Source organism: Manis pentadactyla, chromosome 3 (assembly GCF_030020395.1).
Source record: "Manis pentadactyla isolate mManPen7 chromosome 3, mManPen7.hap1, whole genome shotgun sequence".
NCBI classification, from domain to species: domain Eukaryota; kingdom Metazoa; phylum Chordata; class Mammalia; order Pholidota; family Manidae; genus Manis; species Manis pentadactyla.
In genome coordinates, this window is record NC_080021.1 from 39723488 (window position 1) to 39742763 (window position 19276).

General features: G+C 40.4%; 2 protein-coding genes across 10 annotated transcripts in view; both read left to right on the plus strand.

The window, feature by feature from the left end:
- The window catches only part of SNX31 (sorting nexin 31), a 66343-nt gene extending 56012 nt beyond the window's left edge, over nucleotides 1–10331 (plus strand). For 4 of the 6 annotated variants that reach the window (XM_036876466.2, XM_036876468.2, XM_057497859.1 and 1 more), the window contains 2 exons: nucleotides 5590–5646; nucleotides 8176–10331. In XM_036876466.2, the coding sequence (XP_036732361.2) occupies nucleotides 5590–5646; nucleotides 8176–8268 (150 nt within the window). In that variant the 3' untranslated portion in view covers nucleotides 8269–10331. The other 2 variants (XM_057497858.1, XM_057497861.1) reach the window with 2 other exon arrangements.
- A 7674-nt stretch (nucleotides 10332–18005) lies between these two features.
- ANKRD46 (ankyrin repeat domain 46) overlaps nucleotides 18006–19276 on the plus strand; it is a 51584-nt gene continuing 50313 nt past the window's right edge. Inside the window, exon 1 of one of the 4 annotated variants that reach the window (XM_036876316.2) lies at nucleotides 18006–18121. The gene's annotated coding sequence lies outside the window, so the exon portion shown is untranslated. Of the gene's footprint in view, nucleotides 18159–19276 lie in introns of all 4 variants that reach the window. The other 3 variants (XM_036876319.2, XM_036876318.2, XM_036876315.2) reach the window with 3 other exon arrangements.

Here is a 19276-nt window from a genome sequence, read left to right on the forward strand (position 1 = left end):
ACTTTTTACTTTAAGCTCCCACCATTGGGCAACACTAACCTACACTGATGAATTCCCTGGGCCAGAGTCTAGTTCTCAAGGAATCCAACTGCCCACACAAGTGAGTTCCTCTGCCTTCTGGGAGCTCTGGCTTCAGAATCCAAGCTATTTTGCCAGCAAGAAGTCATCCTTGGATTACTGAGAACTCTGTAAGCTTCTACTCTGTATTCTTTTTTCTCTGCCTTTTCCCAGATGGAATATTTCAGATTTACCATAAAAACTACATTATAAAGTCAGGATCTTGAGAGGTCTTTGACACAGTGGTCATGATCTTAACTAAATAAACTCTACAGTTTTTTTATCTCTAGAAAGAACTTGCAGCCTCTTGATACTTCCACTATGCTAAATTAAAATGCCTTTAGCAGTTGGGAGAAGCCATCCACTAAAAGAAGCTCTCAAGGCTATGATATTTCCTCAGTGGAAAATTAAATTCTTGTTCTAATCTATGTCTCTTTAGTAAAGACCTAGTAACTCATAGAAAGGATTAATAGCAGGCTGTTGAAAGAGACATAGAGATTTTAAACTTTTTAACCTGTTTGTCACCATCATGATTTAAACATGTCTCAAATAAGACAGTACAGTTTGACTTTTAAAAATGATTACAAATACTAATGACATAGGTAGTGTAGTCTAGGAAGGGAGACAGGCCTTTGCTGAATCAAGAAATCACAGATTAGTGGCTTTAATGACTGGTTGACATTTATAAGCACAATGCTTTTGCAGAACATTATACTGATCTTTAAAAATGCAAAACAAAACATTTAGGAACGTTCCCTAATGTTTTCATTTAAATTTAATCCTTTATAAGAAGATGGATGACATTTTCAACTTAACATGGTTCTTTACTTGACTTTGCAGCTCTTTTTCTAAGAAAATAGTTGCATTTTAGCCCTGTTTCTCTTTCTTCAAGAACTGAAAATATTTTCTATAAGATAAATTTTAGCTGAAATAAGCAGGCAAAGAGAGGCAACAAAGGGCCAGGTAGTTTATTTGAGTGCAACTCTCGGGTGATGCTCCGCTGTCTGGGTACTACAGGCCGGGGAAGTCACACCCAGTCAGGGAGGTGGGGGCTTATAAGGGATTAGGAGGGGAAGGAGTGGGCAAGCTATCCTAGGGGGTGTGGAGAGGTATGATTGGCTAAAGGTGACATAATAGACAACTAGAAACTTTTTTTCCTTCCAAGAAGGAGGAGGCTGACATCTGGGTCTTAATTGGCACATCAGAAGGATAGAATTCAGGAAGAGCTGTCCCCTTTCCATATAAGGCACAGACCTTGGGGTCTGGTCTGTTCTCCCCCTATGGCATCTCTCTGTTCTGTTTGTATATCCTTGTTTTTCCTTCCTCCAGCCTAACATTTTCCAGGGACAATAAAATTTCACTGCCTCTTGATGTCTGAACAATTCAAAATGTACTAGATAGTAGCAAATCAAAGCAATAAAAGAATCAAGGGTTCTCTTTTTAAAAAAGTAATAAAATCTAACCTCTTAGGATGGACCCCCTTAGGCTCCAATTATTATTCATATAAAAAGAAGAAAGAAAAGTAATTAACTGAAGTAGCGTCATTGAAAGAGAAAAGTGCTCTCAAATGTGGCTGAATGAAATGTAAGCTACATAATCTAGGAAATACACATATAACAAGTAGCTCAAGAGTTTGTTCAGTAACAGAAGGTAGTGATCTATTTAAAGTTTTAAAGAAAAACAACCACACTAACTCCATTCCTTAGATTTGCACACAAATTGAAATGTATAGATTTTCCCTGTGGCTGATAGCAAAAGCAGTATGTTAGTAAATACTTGTATTGCTTTATCCAAATATTCAAGTTATATTTCCACAAACTATTTCTTTACTTATTTTGGTTCTTGTAAAGGAAAGTTAAGACCCTTCCTCTGGAAAATTAGCTTTCCAAGGGGATGTTGTAGGGATAGCCCACATTTTGATCTGGAATTTTGCCTACAAACTCTTGGGTAGAATGGGACCCTGGAAGATAAAGAATAGATAGATCAGCTGGGTGAACTGAGTTCTGGGCTGAAACAAGTCATTCTGTGGAATTTAAAGTAGCTATATAAAGGTGTATCTATGACATTCACTGATTTTCTAGGTAAACAAAAACATCTGAACTGACATCACTTACAGGTAGCTTCAGTGGACTAAGATACAGAGGTCTTTATTTTACAAGGCAGAATAAATTCCAAAATTTTGATAATTGTGAAGAATCTGGGAAGGGGAACAGAAACTGAGGAAATTGTAACCATATGAGCCCCATAAGTAAAGCAGATGGTCCCCAGAAGCAGCTTAGTTTTATCCTAGTAAGAAGGAGGAGTGAAAGAAGAAATTTAGTGCTGACTTAATTAGCTTAGATTGCTTTAGGCAGTACTTTCAGAGGTAAGACTTGAACATTTATGGAGAGATCATTAAACCTGAAGTCAAACAAATGCACTGAAGAAAAATGTAAATATACAGCAAAATCATGTTACCTTATTAAAAGAAGTATAACTACAAACCAGAAGGGGAAAAAGTGTAGCATTCTTCTTAGAGCTAAACCTAAATAAATTATGTGGATATTTGCTTCTTTGAACTAGAACAGAACTATAAGGATTATTTTATTTGAAAATAGAGTGTATTGGTTAGTAGGTTTGGCCACATATAAAAAAAAAACAAAACAAGACAAAATAAATGTCATAAGCAAAATAAAATTTTGTTCCTCTCTCATTTAAAAGATGCCTGGAGGTAAGTAGTCTTCTGGGTGGTGTCATCGGGATGTCGCCAGAGGCTTTCTGCTCTGCCGCCTTCAGTGTGTGGCTTTTACCTCAAACTTGAGTTGGTTCCTGGAGCTCCAGTCATTACATACTCATTCTAGGCAGCAGGTATGAGGGAAGTATGAAGAAGGGCTCATGTATTTCTTCAAGGAGGAGCCTCAGAAGTCCCACACAGAATTTCTGTTTACAGCTCTTTGGCGAGGAGTTAGTCTCACCACAGGCCCACACCTAGCTACAAGGAAGTCTGGTAAATGTAATGTTTTTTTGTAGGGCATATTGTCTCTGCAAATAAATTTGGGTGATATTACTAAAAAAGAAGAGCAGAATGGATATTAGACTAGGCTACCAGCAATCTCTGCCATTGTAAAGAACTCTAAAAGATACCAAAAAACAGAAAGCAGATGTATTTTATGCAGTGGACGTGTTCCTAAGGAGTTTTTGAAGGTGTAACATTATTATTATTATCCTGTGTATCGAACCATAATATGAATACATAAGAGGTACTGTGGTAAATAATTTTCTGAATTGAAAAACAATTTATATTTTTAACAACTCATACCTAGTTTGTTTTCTTAGTTTGCATATTTTTTCCCTTAGGTTTACTAAAAAGTGGGTCCAAATCTTTAAACTGCTTTTCTAAAAAATGGCAAAGAACAGGATGGCTTTCTGATTCCCCTGGCATCCTACTTCTCTGTGCTTATCCACATCTACAATCACCATATGTATTTTTCTCTCCACTCACCTTTCATTTGGGTCAAGACCAGATTATATAGAAGACCACGGGCTCAAGATCAGTGTTTTGAAATGTGTTTCTGTTATGTGGTGAGAAGGGGAAACATCAAGGGTAGGGCTATCTGATGTCCCAGGAATGTGAGCCTTTAAATAGCTGGTACAGCCTGGAAAACAGGACAAGTACAGGCATATTACAGCCATCACGAGAATGGTCTGAGCATAGCAGGTGGACAAAATTATAGAGAGGCAGGGGGAAATTACTCTGCAGGAACAGTGCTTAGATATTAGCAGGAACTAGTCTATTGATGGTGCGCAGGAATACTGCATTATGCGAAAAAGATTCACTTCTTTCCTCAGCTTTGTTCCCCCTTATATATAAAATATTGACTGTCTTACTGAAATAAGTCAAAGAAACAGATTATATCAGCAATTGTTTGGCATTTGTAGTTGGTTCTACCTTATTTCAACATAGGGAGAAGGAGGGGAAGGAGAATCGGAAAGAGAAACATTCTGAGGTTTTCCCTCAACTTCTGCCTTTCATTGTATAAGACTATTCACAAACTATAATGTAATATTGTAAAAAGATAATAATAGTGATACTAGGAAAACACATAAGACATCAGAATATGAACTTCTCATTTACAAAGACTTATGAACTGATTTTTTTTAAATCATTGAGATAGGCTTCAAATATATGAACATTTTTATTAAGAATACTAACCTAAAGGAAGTCCTATGCATCCTTCGGTCTATTTTACAAAAAATTAAGTTAGCCATAGTTAAAAGATAATGCTCTTTCACAGTGTCATGTTGTTTATCCCACTTACTTTAAAATGTTCCCTTTTAAATTCTCATGAATAATACACAATAATGAACAACTTAATACACCCCTTCATTCTATCACTTAACAAATACCTGTATTTACTATGCAGTGGCTAGAAACAGGCTCCAGAATCAAGGAGTTTATCCATAGAAAAAAGGCAATTAGTAAAGAAACAATTACCGTTTCAGAGGGATAAATAGAGACACCCACATATAGTTAGTTGTTTAATAGTAGTTCTGGTCTTTTGCTATAAGAAGGGTGTGAGAACACTTTCTCCCAAGCCCTGGCTAGCTCCCATTTCCTGGCTGTGTCAGACACTCAGTTTGCCCCTCCCATTCCTCTCCACTCTCGCCCACCCTGCTCTGTGGCCCGGACACTGATCCTGGTGTGCTTTAGCGTTGCGCTCTGGCCTCCCACCGGACCACCCTGGGAGAGCCCAGGCAGATCGGAGGGTGGGAGAAGCGTGAGACGGGGGTAGCTCTCTCGCATTTTGTGACCGTTGGGTCTCTGGTTGGCAGCGCCTCTCCTGAAGGCCACACTCCTTAGGTGTCCTCTCCTCCCTGTAGCTGTAACCACTCTCAGCCCAGTGCCAGCTGCTCCCCTAGTCCTTAAGGCCTAGAAATGGTAAGAACCCCACTCCCCTCAGCCCCTTCTGGGCCCTGGGAACTCCAGCATCCCTTCATTGACTTGCTTTAATCCTGCCCAAATCTCCATTTAATAGTTCCTTTTAAAAATGCTCCTCCGTTACTCCAGGAATGTGCCATCTGTTTTCGGCTGGGACCCTGACTATTATATGAAGTTCACCTTATGTACAGGAGGTGTTTTGAACTTGAGTTCAATTCTTCACTTGATTAAGGGTGCCTTTTGATTAATCAAGCCTCATTTGACTTTGATTCAGTGTATGGATTGGAGCTCCTTGGATTATTTTAGGATTTAGGAGTTCATTTAATTTTGGGTGAAGTCCTTTTAGAAGCTGTGTTAAATCACAAAGTCTGCAGGCAACCACCAACGTTAAACATTAAACTTCACTTAACTTTTGGAAGTTGGATTTCTGTAGCATTTGGACTCTTGCAAATGAAGGGGGAATGTGCAGATGACAAACAGGTGTGCCTGCTGACTGGCAGCCTTTGGGACCATTAAGAGGATTATTGTGGAAGGGGAAATGTGCTAGTTAAATAGATTATTTGTGTGCTTGCTCCTCTAGGCTGTGCTGACTGACATTTTACTAATCTCTTTAGCAGATTGAAGTTCCAGAACAAGGGAAAAGTAAAAAATACCACATTCAACAAAGCCAGGTCTGTGAGTAAAATTATGTAAATTGATACCTTATAATTTGATAAAAGTGCCCTTTTTTTCCTCTTAAGTAACCAAGGTGATTCTACGTTTAAGAATGAACCAGAATACTCTTTCTCAGAAGCTCCTCCATGTAGGTTGCACCAATTGGAGGACTGTCACAGAAGTATAGTGTTTAATTGTAGCACCCAGTAGGGCTAGGAGAAATGCTCTCCTGAATTTTTATATAGAAAATTTCCAAGAACACCAAATTCTTTAGGATTTCTTTATATACCCCATGCATTTTTTTAAAGAAAATCCTAATTTTTATTTTTTATGTTATTATTTATATATTATTTATAAAAATGAAATGTTTTATGGATTTCCTGCTGTTTACTTTATATAAAACAACTTTTAAGTTTATAAAATACATTTTCAAGCAATTAGGTCTGCTGTGCAGTAACAATAACAATAAAAACCGTAGGTGTTTATTGCCAGCCACTGTTACAGCCCCTGTACATAGATTAATGTATTCATCCTTCCCACTATCCTGTAAATCAGTTGAGAAACCTTAGGCACAGAGAGGTTAGGTGACTTGTCTAGGTTGCACAGTAATCAATGGTAGAAGGAAGCAGGCAGTCTGACTCCAGAGCTGTGTCCTTAGTGAACTCTTCCTAGTGTTGGTAAATGATAAAGGTGACCTCTAAGTAGCATTCGAGTGGACTTTATTATTGGTCCAGCTCTTGTCACAGGGTCTGCTGTATATATAAAGGTACTAAGAATGTAAGCTCAGTATTTAAAAATATCTAAGTATATAAGGCCTTTCTTGAGCGAATAAGCTCAGAAATAAAGATTAAAAGCAGACTAACTGCAAAGCTTTCTCTCTTCCATAACAGCATTTCTGGTTGCATAGATCAGAGCCAGGAGATGAGAACTCCACCACTTACTGGTGATGGGTCTTTAGGCAAACCAAAAAACTAAATGTGTATAAGGAACTCCTAGAGTGCTTATTAAAATGCAAATTCCTGGGCCTCATCTCAAAAGATAATTCAGTAGATCTGCATTTATAGCAAGCACCCCAGTGGGAAGCCTCGCACCAGGCTTCAGTTTCTTTATCTGTAAAGTGTAGGTGGTAATCATGCCACCACTGAAATTCCTCCATTTCAGGAATTTCTCGTGATGGCATAGAGCTGTGGTTCTCAGCCTTGGCTACACATTGGAATCAACGGGGGAGCTCTAAAAACTAACTGTAGCTGGGCCCCACCCTCAGAGTTTCTTGTTTAATTTGTCTGAGGGGCCTGGCAACAGAATTTTTTAAAGCTCTAATGTACAGCCAGGATTGGAACCATTAACCTAGAACAGTGGTTCTCAAAGCGTGGTCCCTAGACTAGCAACATCAACATCCCTTGGGAACTTATTAGAAGTTCAATTTCTCAGGCTCCAAACCTATGTCATCAGAAATTCCTGGGGTGGGGCCAGCGATCTGTGTTCAGCAAGCCTTCCAGGTGAGTTTGACCCATGCCCAGCTTTGAGAGCCACTGTGTCAGGGTGACAGACAGCTCTACATGCAGCACAACTGTGCTCAACATTGATGCTAATCCAGGTGTCCTCTCAGGTGAGCATCAAAGCTAAAACAGGCCAACCTCCTCATGCTCTGAGCAAGGCCAGCATGGGAGAAGAGGGCCTGGCATCCAATTATATTGAATTCTAATTTATTTAGCAAGCCTTTATGTAGAGCTTATCCTGAGCCAGGCACTATTACAATTGCTTTCTATATATAATTTGTTTCATCTTTATAACAGCCCTGGTATTATTATCCTTGGTTCATAACAGAGGCAACTGAAAACACAGAAGGTTAAGTAATTTGCCCAAGGCAAGTAAATGGCAGAGCCAGTATCCAACCCAAGAGATCTTTCTTTGTCTGTTAAGAAATAATTTTTTGCTCCTTTAACCACTTTGCACTGGGGCCTCTCACTCAAGACAAATCAATCACTCATAGAAAAAAAGTTTTTGGCTGATCTGCCAACTGAGGTGCCCCATATTTATTTCACCAGTACCAAGGCCCACTCTCCATGGCCCTGTCCTTGAGATTTCATACATACTGAGCCAGCTATTCGCACACTGAAGGCTTGTAGCCACCATAACTTCTTAAAATGTTTAAAAATAACAATAGTACTTGTTAAAATTTTGTACTGTGCATTAAAGATTTTGGGTGAAGCTAAAAGTTGAAAGTCACGTGGCTTTAAGGGAGGAGAAGGACAAAGGCAGAGCCCAGATGTTGCCTTGGGGACATCCCAGCACCTGGAAAGGTTCTTGATGTGTCTACCTCAGCCTACCAGCAGGGGTGCTCTCAGCGCCAATGGCTGCACGCCTACCCCAAAATAAAGCTGCTACAGGGTAAAACCATGCAAAAGAAGCGTTGCTTAAACAAATGTAGCCTTTCTGTTGCCTTTTTAACATTATTTTAACATTCTTAGCTTTTTAAAAATTGTTATTGTTGTTTTGGGAGTTATTTCCTCTCATACACATTTCTTCTCTTTACTTCACAACAGAAAGACTATTTTAGTTTTCTACCAAGCAAAAGCAAAATTAAGGTAGCTGAAGGTGACTGTGTTTGGGGAGCCATAAAGGAAGACGATCTTTGAAGAAAAAGTCTCACTTCTTAAAATGCCCTCTAAGGCTCTCTTGACAGTGAAAGAGCCTGGGGGCGGAAAGTAACTTCCTACCATGCATAGAGAAACCTGGATCCCTTTCTGTGTTTTGGACGTTAAAATGGACCATATTCATCCAGACTACTTCAGAACTCTGTTAATCTCAAGATTGAAAAGAAACATGAACCACAGTTACATGGTTTCTTTTTAATGACTCATAAATGACAAGTTGCAAATCCAAATCCATTAGTATGAATCTTGTTCTTTTTTTTCTCAAAAAATAGATGTTTACCTGACTTCGTGAAGTCTTTGATATGTCTGATGTTACATGATGAAAGGCTCAGTATAAAACACTATGAACGGACTTGGGGTTAAGTTCTGAAAACATGACTCATCAGCTGAGGAAACTGTGGCTCTGTGTAAGAAATGGAATCACTGGAAAAGAAATCTGGATCTCACTGATCCAGCCACAGTACCAGTGCAAGGAGGTGATGAAATGCTAATTTGTTCCCTTAACATAATTCTGAACCTACCAATATGGATGTGTTCAAAGTAATAGGCTGCCCTCCCCTGTTTCTCCCCTGTTGTAACTATTCTGTCCCAGGAATACTGGATTCAATTTAATAATCATCTTGCTATTATGAATATTTTTATTTTAGAAAGCAATGGGGCCCTGCCCTTGCTTTCAGATAACTGTAAAAGCCTCTTAGCTTTAAAAATGTGTACCTTTTCACTTTTTCCTTATCCAGTTTCAGTTTATCATGATAATTAACATATAGAATTATATATAGAATTAAGACTGCAATGAGAGAGACAGAGGAATCTGTATAATTAGATAAAGTGCAATATTCTAATGTTCTTTTCCAAATGGGTTTCATAGCTGATTATATAATGTATATGAAAATATTCTAGTAAATACAGCATTTACTAATGAAAATTCTGTGAATGATCTTTTTGAAGTGTAGAATCTATTAAAGCCCAAAATATTTATAAAGCAATGCCTCTAGCCATAACTGCTAGTGCCATAAAATTTTATATTTATGTTTTAGGTTGCAGTAGGAAACTTTTGCAGGGCAAAATCATAAACATCCCATCATCCGTGGATTAATGGATTAGGGTGCATTTTCAGCTTAAAGTAGAAGTTTATCTACTATTTTGCCAATTTAAGAATAGTCAGTCTATTTCTTTTTCACAGCAAACACCTATACTGTGTAAGGGTCTATTGAAGACACTAGGAATGCAAGGAGAATTTGCATTTGGGGTGAGGAGATGCAGATATTAGATTGAACCATATGCAATTGCTGTCTTGTAGATCAAAAAAATTTGAATGCTGTCAATTTCATAGGTTTCCACTTGATGCATTTGGAGCCAGTCATCCCAGACAGAATGTAGCAGATGTCTAATGTTCCATGTGGACCTGAGTATTAAAGAAAGTTGTGGGGTGGTCAGGAATGCTCAAGGGACTTTGAAGAAAGAGTAGAGCCGGGGGGAGGCAGAGACAGGGGCATCAACGTAAAAGGAAAGGATAGACACTGGTGGGAGAATGAGTAGTGTTTGGGAAACAATGAGAAAACTCACTCTGCAAAAAGTTAGGTAAAGGTAGTCGTTAGGAGATGAAGCTGAGAGGTAGGAAGGGTCTGTATTTAATTGTTTTTATCAAGACATTGAGATTATCAGTATCAGAATATGAGAAGAAAAAATATACTGTATAGTATATACTGTGAAGAATAAAGGAACTGGAATAGTAGAAAACAAAATTCAAAACTTAACTTTGTAAAATGACACATTCCATAGCAATTATATAGGAGAAGAAAGGGCTTAGCCCCTTTGGGAATTACTAGGCCTACCTTTATCTACAAGGACATTGAATTTGAATCACTTCTGAGTCAAAACAGTTTATCACTGGGTAAAAAACTAAACTCCAACTGCCAGAGTGGCCTTCCCTGCTGCAAGACCCTTGGGAAAATGGCAAGTAAGTGGCCCAGCTCTCCTGGGGGCGATGACCTCACTCGTCTGCTGGTGCTGTAGGGATGGGACCTTCCCGTCAGCATGGGGGAAGACATGACCTTCATAAAGGTAGGCAACTGTTAAGACCTTTTAAATAGCTCCTAATTGGTAGGATGTGGCTTTGGAAATTACCAGCATATGCTTTAGTCTTATAGATTCACTCATATACCTGCAGAAATGTCATATGCCTGCCAAATTTTCTCCTGAAGCATCTACATTCACTAACATCACTCCTCTTCAGTCTAGACGTTGCATATTTGTTTCTACTGCTGTTCATACTCCTAAAATAACTGTCATAAGCATTCTACCCTCAGGCAAACACACTTGAGTTTTAAAATTTCACAGAAATAATTATGAGGAAGAATGGCAGAACTGATTAAATTCTGGTTAGGCCCCTGAGGTCTGAGCCCCTTCGGGTTCTTCAGAAGGAAACATGTACAGACTTTGAAGAGCCGATGTGCTTGCCAAAACCAGGTCTCAGTGCAGGTAATATGTGGTGAGCTTAGAGCTTGCATACATCCCTGTGTAGACAGTTGGGAAGCAAACTCTTATGTTAAATGTGTAATTTAGGAAGTACCTTAAGTTCACCCTCACAGTTAATTTCAGAAGAGCTAAGTGATCTTAATTTGTGGAAAACCAAATAGGTTCCAAGCCTCAGTGGGAAAATAGTGGCCAAAGTGATCTAAAATACAAAATGAAAGAAAGCTCAGCTCTCCTATAGCATGTGGACAGTGGTCCACCAGGCAGGCTGAGGGAGGGGCCCATGTGCACTCAAGATTGCAGCAGATGGACTGGAAAGTACACCTCTCCTTTATTAGAGTAGTCTCAATCCTGTCATCAGTGATCCTGGAAAAAAAGTCAAGGAAAAGTTAGGTACATTTTGCTGGCTCTTACCTCCCCATATAAGATGTGTTGAAAGTATGGCTAACCAATAATCCCACATAAGGTGGCTTTTAAGCCTTATAATTCTCCCACCTTTATTGGATATAGCTGTACTTTTCTTAAAAGTACTTTATAATAGCTGTTTGTTGTATTGCTAGGAAGGAAGTCATTTGTGTAACAATTTTCCAGATGAGAAATATTAGAGCTATAGAATAAGTACATGGTGGGCTTGGGTCTTTGGTCTAGCCCTAGCCCATGTACTTTTCTGTGGGGCAAAGTCTTCAGCTAACCATATATGGGCTTTGCTTACGTAAAATCTCAGAACTGGCTGACATTCAGTTGATTTAAAGGCATGGACCCTCGTGATTTCATACTCCTGCTCCGAATGTGGTTTCTGTCCCGGAAATAGAGGAACACAGAGTTGGCTGTACTTCTAATGGGTTTTCCATCTGTTCACATGAGCACGTTTGGTGAGTTCTCAGTGCAGCAGTGATCTGGGGTGGAGGCGCCCTGAGCAGCAGCAGCTGAAACTGGTCAGTGTGACTTGGCTTTGCTGCATACACACATATTAGTCCACTCACTGGGTCCTCCCTTTTGCGCTGGGGGCTTGTGCAGAGGAAGAGATGATGGACATCTGCATCTGGGTCCCAGTCAAGGGAACTTCAGAATTTTATTTTCATTAGAACAAAAATGATAAGTAAGACAACTGAAATGGCAGTGATTAAATATTTATTTTGCAAATGTTAACCACTTGGAGACAAGTTCTATTAAAAAATCAGTTAACTGTAGAGTTGATTCCAGGATTTTGCTTCCCTGTAGCTGGTGAAGTGTCAGCCTTTCCAGAGGCACTACACCAACAGGTACAGCTACTTATAAACAAAGGGTGTGCATAAAGTACTCCCCACAATTTGTATAGCATCATGTTAAGGAAGAAAACAGGAAGATTGTATATCAGAGTTTATTTTCCTGTATCAACTGAATACATATCACGGTGGTTAAACTTAAGATTCTTACAGGTAACTGGATTTTTAAATCATGTATGTAAGTATTAATTACTCTTTTGAAGTTAACTATGGCTTGGCTGTATTACAGATTTTTTTCCCTCTTTTTTCTTACCTCACATCCTTTTTTCCCTTTTCATTTGTAAAATTAAAACAAGTGACCTGCAGTCTGGAAATCGTAATGAAGATAGGCCAAGATCTTAGGCAGTGAAGTCACTGTAAAAAAAAATCCTAAAAACTTACTGCCCCATTACAAACTCCCTTACCTGGGACTTTTACAAAAATCCAGCTGGATTGTTAACAAAACAAAAACAAACACAAAAAGCAACTAACTCCATCTTTTTTTAATGTATCTTGGGGCTTGGTAGATAAGACATGTAACACATTTTTCAGGATTTTAAAAAATGAAAACCATTTGTAAGTCTTCTTTCATTCTGTTTGCCTTCAAATAAATGCAATTTGCAGTACCCACCTTAATTTTTTTCTATAAAAAGTCCCAAGTATCCTTTCTTGTTGGTCAGGAGTTTAAGTTTAAAAAAATGTATTAGTTCAATTGTATTTGCACAAAGTAGTTGTTAAGAATGCAGTAGCCTCAGACTTTGTTCTGACTTTGGCATCACAGTTTTTTAAAGGTAGAAATGAAAGCAGAGGATCAGTGTTTTAAGAAGAAGAGGGCAGAACTGAAGCAGGTTCTGATTAAGTCTATTTCCTGGAATATGTTTCAAGACTGAAAAGAGGTGCTTTGCTTCCATATGAATGATCCCCAGGAGTTTATTTTGACATTAATGTGAGAGTTAAGATCCTTCTAAGTCTAAAATTTCAATTCGTTTTGAGCCCTTGGGTATCTAAGCTCCATTCTATGTTTGAAGTGAACCCTTTAACAATGCAATTACCTAACTATATTGCCCAGGATCATTTAAGCTGCGTATTATCTGAACTAAGACTTCCCAGGGCCTTTGGGGCCAGCATGAACCCTTCCTTAGCTTCCCCTTTGCCCAGACTTAACAAACCCTGAACCAGCATGGTCTCTAAGGAGTGGGAATATTCAAGGGTTAGAAAGGAAACTTAGGACTGGAGAAGAGGCAAGGCTAGCGTGGGCTGTAAGCTTTTCCCATATTATATCTCCTGTTGTCTTTCTTTGCCCACTTCTGAGAAAATTTGTAAGTCCACTAGCCCCCCCAAGTTTCTGGTGCTTGTTTTGAAGTATAAAATAAATGATTATATATGTGGACATAATCATTTCTTATGCACTCTGGACAGTTTTTATTGACTTTTTCGATGATGTGCAGCATTAGGTGCCTTGGAACTCAAGTGCTTGCATAATCCTGCAGTTTCCTAATCCTACTTTCCTAATAGCTCATATTTCAGTACTGAGTGATTTTGGGATCAGGCATAACTACAACCCAGGTGCCCAGAGATTATGGATTCAAGACAGTCTGACTTGTAGTGCTATGCAAGCTACTCATGGGCTCTCAGCCTAGGAATGGAACTCAGAAGTGATGTATGAAAGTTTTCTACAGTTTTCTTGAAATATTTAAGAGTACTTAAGTTCCACAAAGGATGAGAGACATGATAGTGGGTGGAAGATGATCCCTGTGACTTAAGGTCTGAGCTTGCTTCTCTTCCTAGTTAGTAATGTGAGCCTCGGGAAGTTACCTGACTGTGGCCCTGGGTTTTATTGCCTACAAAATTAGTTGTAACAGCCTACATACGTACTAGACTTTTTTTGTCAATGTTGTTAAGTTGGAACTATGTTTCCAGAGTTCCCTATCCTGTGTGGTTCCATTTAGAATAAGCCCAAAGGGGACCTTACATGAAAACTGGGAGACAGAGCAAGGGAGTGGCTGTTACCTTCTGAAGGTCTTTTCCCACTCAGATACAGTGACATGCAAATAGAGGTATGCACAGTTTCCAACTTGTCCTTGCCCCCATCCCTTCCACTGCACATTCAGCTCCTGCTCTTGCTGGCTGGCCCTGCTAATCAACAGACCCCCTGGCCCACCCCCAGATGTTTGGTGGGAGACTCACAGAAGCAGTAGCTACAGAGAAGCAACAGCTTGCATAGACTTCTCCATGAGCTCTTCCTCAGTGGTCCCACTTCAGTGGGACCCAAGCCATTCTTGGCTTCCCAGAATCCTCAAGCAGAGAAGTTTGTTACTTTATCTGATCTGTCAACACTTCCTTCCAAGCCTTCACTTCCTGGTCTCCTTCCACAGTTGTGTGAGTTGGAAGGCCTATAATAAATCCATTATCCTGTAACAGCAGTTCTGTTTCCCTGACTGAACCCAGCATCTCACCAGTCACTTATTAAGGCTTTGCAAAGCAATGCATTTGCTTAAACCTTTGCAAAAAGTATTCCTTTATTAAGGATCAGTTACTTAGCTTTTGGAAAGGAACACTAATTGGGGCTTGGCACTATATATGCTCCTGTCACATACGTTATTTTGTTTAATGTATATGTGGAAATCTGTGTAGCTCTGGTATGTGTGGATAAATGCAAAGAAAAATCACAAACAGGTGTTGCAGTCAAGAGGCAAGCTCTTTTCTTCTTTTAGGGGTCCAGCTATCATCTTAGTAAGCCTAGAAATTCAAGGAGATCTAAGATGTTTACTTTCAAATTAACAAAGGGAGAGCGATCCCTTTCTGAAATTTTTGCTTGAATACTTAATTTCTAGTTGTGTTGCTGCTGGAGAAAAATATTATCCTCCCAGGCTTCAATTTTTTCAGTTTTGCAAATACAATGCCTGACACACATACACACATTTTTTCCTACCGGTTTAAATGTTTAGACCGATGGGGAACCAAAATGAATCTAACTCTGATGTAGGTAAATATTTGCTACTGGTCTCATACCCTGTGACTTACTCACTCAATGGTTATGCCTTGAGAATCCAAAGCATTGTTAGAAACACCTGATTCTCCCTGGCCTCGTGTGAGAGATGGGAGACCTGTGGAAACAACACTTTCAGAAGCATGTCTCCCTCTGACGGTCATTCCTTGGTACTGCAACAAATCAATCTCTGACACAGAAGTAAAGCTCAGAAAGTAGAAATTCCTCTTCCTTTGTAGGTATGCTTGTTTTTTAAACACCTCCCCATTCCAACACATCTCTTTTCTACAGAGACAACTGGTTACACAGGGATGGTGGCTAGCTCACCTGAGTCTCTTCTGAGGAGTGTTCAATTACAATCTTTTTGAAATTTCCTAAGTCTTTTCTGCATTTTCTAAGACTGGATAGGAATATATAATTAATATAGCCCCAAACTCTTCTTTTCCTAACCGGAAGAAAACCTTCTAAAAGGAAATCCTATCCCAAGCGAATGTTTTCTGTCAGCCATTCATTCATTCACTCACTCAGTTGTATCCAGTCCAGTGGTTCTCAACCCTGGCTGCACATTAGCATTCCCTAAGTGCCTTTTAAAAATATAGTTACCTGGGACATTCTTCTAAACAATTCTTACCTGATATTGGCTCAGACCTGGGTACTGGTATGTTGAAGTTCCTACAGTGATCATAATGTGCTGCCAGAGCTGAGAACTATGAAGCTAATATTCTTAAGCACCTGCTATGTGTTATTTATTATGGCAGTGCTTAAGGATTCAATGGTAGGTATATAACTCAGCCACTGACCTTCTGACATTATTGAACCCAGGCCACAAAGACTGTCCCCTCTGTCTGGAATACTCCCTTATTAATTGTATAATTAACTCCCCATCCTTTGCATCTCAGATTAACTATCATTTATTCAAAGGCATTGCTGCCCTTCCATCTAAATTTGGTCCCATATTGGTTGCCCTCAGCACCCCTCCTCCTTCCCTTCATAACACTTACCCAGTTGTAATTACAAGTATTCCTCTCCACTGGAACTCTGACAATCAGAACTCAGGACCAAATGCATTTTAACAATGAGGAAGGAAGCAGATTTACCTGAAGAAAATGTAGTTTAAGCTCCCAGGTCCTTGTGGTAGGCTGAATAACATCCCTCAAAGGTGTCCATAACCCTCCCAGACCTGTTACCTTACATGGTAAAAAAGACTGCAGATGTGGTTAAGTTAAAGACCTTGAGATGGAGAGATGATTCTGGATTTTCAGGTGTATGCAATGTAATCCAAGGGTTCTTATAAGGAGGCAGGAGGATCAAAGTTTAAGATGCAAGGATGGGAGCAGAGGTCAGAAAGGAGAAAAGATGGTACACTGCTGGTTTTGAAGCCTAAGGAAGAGGCCACAAGCCAGAGAATGTGGGCAGCCTCTGGGAGCTGGAGAAGGCAAGGAAATGGTTTCCCTAGAGCCTCCAGAAGGAATGCAGCCCTGCCTACACTTTGATTTTTGCCCAATGAAACTGATTTTGGGTTTCTGATCTGAACTATGAGAGAATGGATTTTAAATCATTAAGTTTGTGATAATTTGTTACAGTGATAATAGGGAATTAGTACAGCATTGTACCCCAATCTGTACAGGTCCCTCTCTGGAAGTATTCTCAGATGGTCATATATTTCTGTAAACCTTGGAAAATTAAAATATTTTAACTGCAATTGATCAAGACTGCTTTTTCTTTGCACTCAGACTTCCCAAGCAGAAATACAGTTGGGAATACTTTGGTTTGCGTTTAATGGGATACATTCATCTGCTTCGTGGTCACATGCAGCATAAGTAATTGCTGGAGTGTGGGACTGGCTTCCGTGAACACTACTAATGCCCCTGTGCTGAAGTTTTCAGGTGTAGTGACATGGGGACTCACAGAATATGTGCAGCATGCAGTTTATTCCCTTAATCTGATCAGAGGAAAAAGTATCTGCACAGTTGCTACATTTTTTCAGATCAAACAAAAGCAGTAATTCTCAAAGAGGAAGAGATACATTTGAAGAGAAACAATGAATAAGCTTTCAGATTGTTTGATAAACCAGTTAATGAAGAGGAGCCAATCATGAACACATTTGGAAAAGGTTTAGATTCTCTTCTGATTTGACACAACTTAATGGTTATCAGTGAAGATAATATAAATGCAACACAAAACCACAAGGAAGACACCCACAAGAAACTGGTTAATAAAAGTTATCTATTCAAAGAATATCTAATGTTTATGATTAGTCACTGCCCAAGAAAAATGAAATCTTATAATTCTTGTATGAAAGAAATTTGAGAGAGGTTTCCTCAAATTTGACAGTAAATAATCCTAACCATTTACATGACATTACCAGGAACAAACTGTTAGACTGAGTCATAGCTCTTGAGTGGATGGACATGAGACATCCTAGAAGGTGGTTTGGCTGGGCAAGTAGTGTCCAGAGGAACTAGAATTCAGAAGAGGGATGATCACTGCAGAGGAAGTCTTCTTGGCTGGCACCAGAGTTGATAAAAAAAGAAAAAGTTTCCAGTAAATGAAATTTCCACCACCTACCACATTTTTAGTTTGGATGTATACATGTTGTATTTAGTCTGGAATCCTAAAAAGTGGAATATAAATATTCAAACTGTTTTGAAAAACTAAAACCTTAGGATCATATTGTAGAATTAGAGCAGTTAATCATTAGTTGCTATTACTAATATGTCCGTTTGGATTCTATGGAAGACTTAGGTAGTGGACAGTAACTTAACTGATGCCTACAGTTTTTAATAAAACTCTTCTTGCTCTGAGCCTTCATTAGCTGTGGGGGTGGCTTGTATATTTAGAGAATGACGTGAAAATTGCCAAGTGCTCCTGGACTCAGCTCGGAGAAACCTTTTTTTAGGTCGTCATTCGCTTCTCTCCTTGCCTCAGTTTTCGTACCGTTCCTAATTCGGAGCATCTTTTTCGGAGTTGCTGATTCAGAGCAGGCCGAGTCGCCGTGCGGGCCTCCCACCTCCAGGGGGCGCACGGGCTCCGAGGAGCGAGGCCATTCTGGCTCAGCAGGGGCCCCGCTTGTCTCTGTGGCCGCGCCTCCCCTGCGTCCACAGCTGTCGCCTCTGCGGCCGCGAAGGTGTTACCGCTGTCGCCTCCGGTCGGCCGAATCGGAGGTACCAGGGCTGGGGTTAGGCAGCCGCAGGGCGGAAGCCGCTGACGCCTCCCCTGCGGACCCTGAAGCCCGGGGATCCCCTGCCTGGGTCTGGTCGAGGGGCCCGAGGGCCGAGGCCGCCCTGGCTCCCCGCACCTCCGCGGCGGCCCGAGGGAGCCAGGCGAGGGGCGCGCGGCTGGGGTGGCTTCCTCGCGGGGCTGTGCTGCTCGCGCCTCCTCCCGGCGCTGCGCTGGGAAAAGGCCTGCTGGGGTTCTTGTGTGCGTTAGCGGGCCAAGGCTATGGTTGTCCGCCCAAGGGTGTCAGCCTGGGCCGGCCGGCCGGCCTGCGGGCTGGCCTGGAGCGGGCGCGGCGCTCAAGGGGCAGGTCGGCGCCGAAGCCCTCAGCGGGCTGCGCGCTCCTGGGCCTGGACGGAGACTGTGCTTTGGGGGCCTTAGCGCAGACGGTGCCGGGACGGCTCGGCGCCCGCAGTCTAGGCGTAAACAGAAGCTGTTGAGGTGTGAGTGAGCTGTCCTGAATGGCACATGGCCCCCGGGGGGCCCTTGTTAACAGACTGCATTTTCCTTTTAATTAACAAGTGATGCGACGCAGATTGTTTACTCTCCAGGTTTTCCAGTACAGTGCTCTGCCTTGAGAAAAAGGCATATTTATTCTTTAAAACGTCCCACAGTTTTCAGAATTGGCTACTGAACATAATGAGGTAAAAAATACACCACTGCATGAGTAACACTTCTCTTTAAAAATAAGTAACGGTACCAAGGAGCTCCTAGCTTCAAGAATTGTAATATCAGTGGTGTAGGAATTACAGTAATAGCTATTTTCAGTGCTTACTATATGTCATTGTGCTGAGTGCTTTAAATACCTAGTATCTTTTTATTTAATCCTTGCAGCAATCCATTACATTTCCATTTTACAGGTAAGGAAACAGGCACAGTAAATCTAAATTAACTTGCTCAAGGTCAGACAGCTAGCAAAGGGGGAGCCTCATCTCCCTTATTCCATTGTTCCTGCTTCTGTTACCTTGACAGACATGCTCTCTAAGATTTTTGTTTGTTTGATTTGATTTGTAGCCACAAGTGATTCCTCTCAGGCTTAATTTTATTGGTTATATGCAAGAGTCCT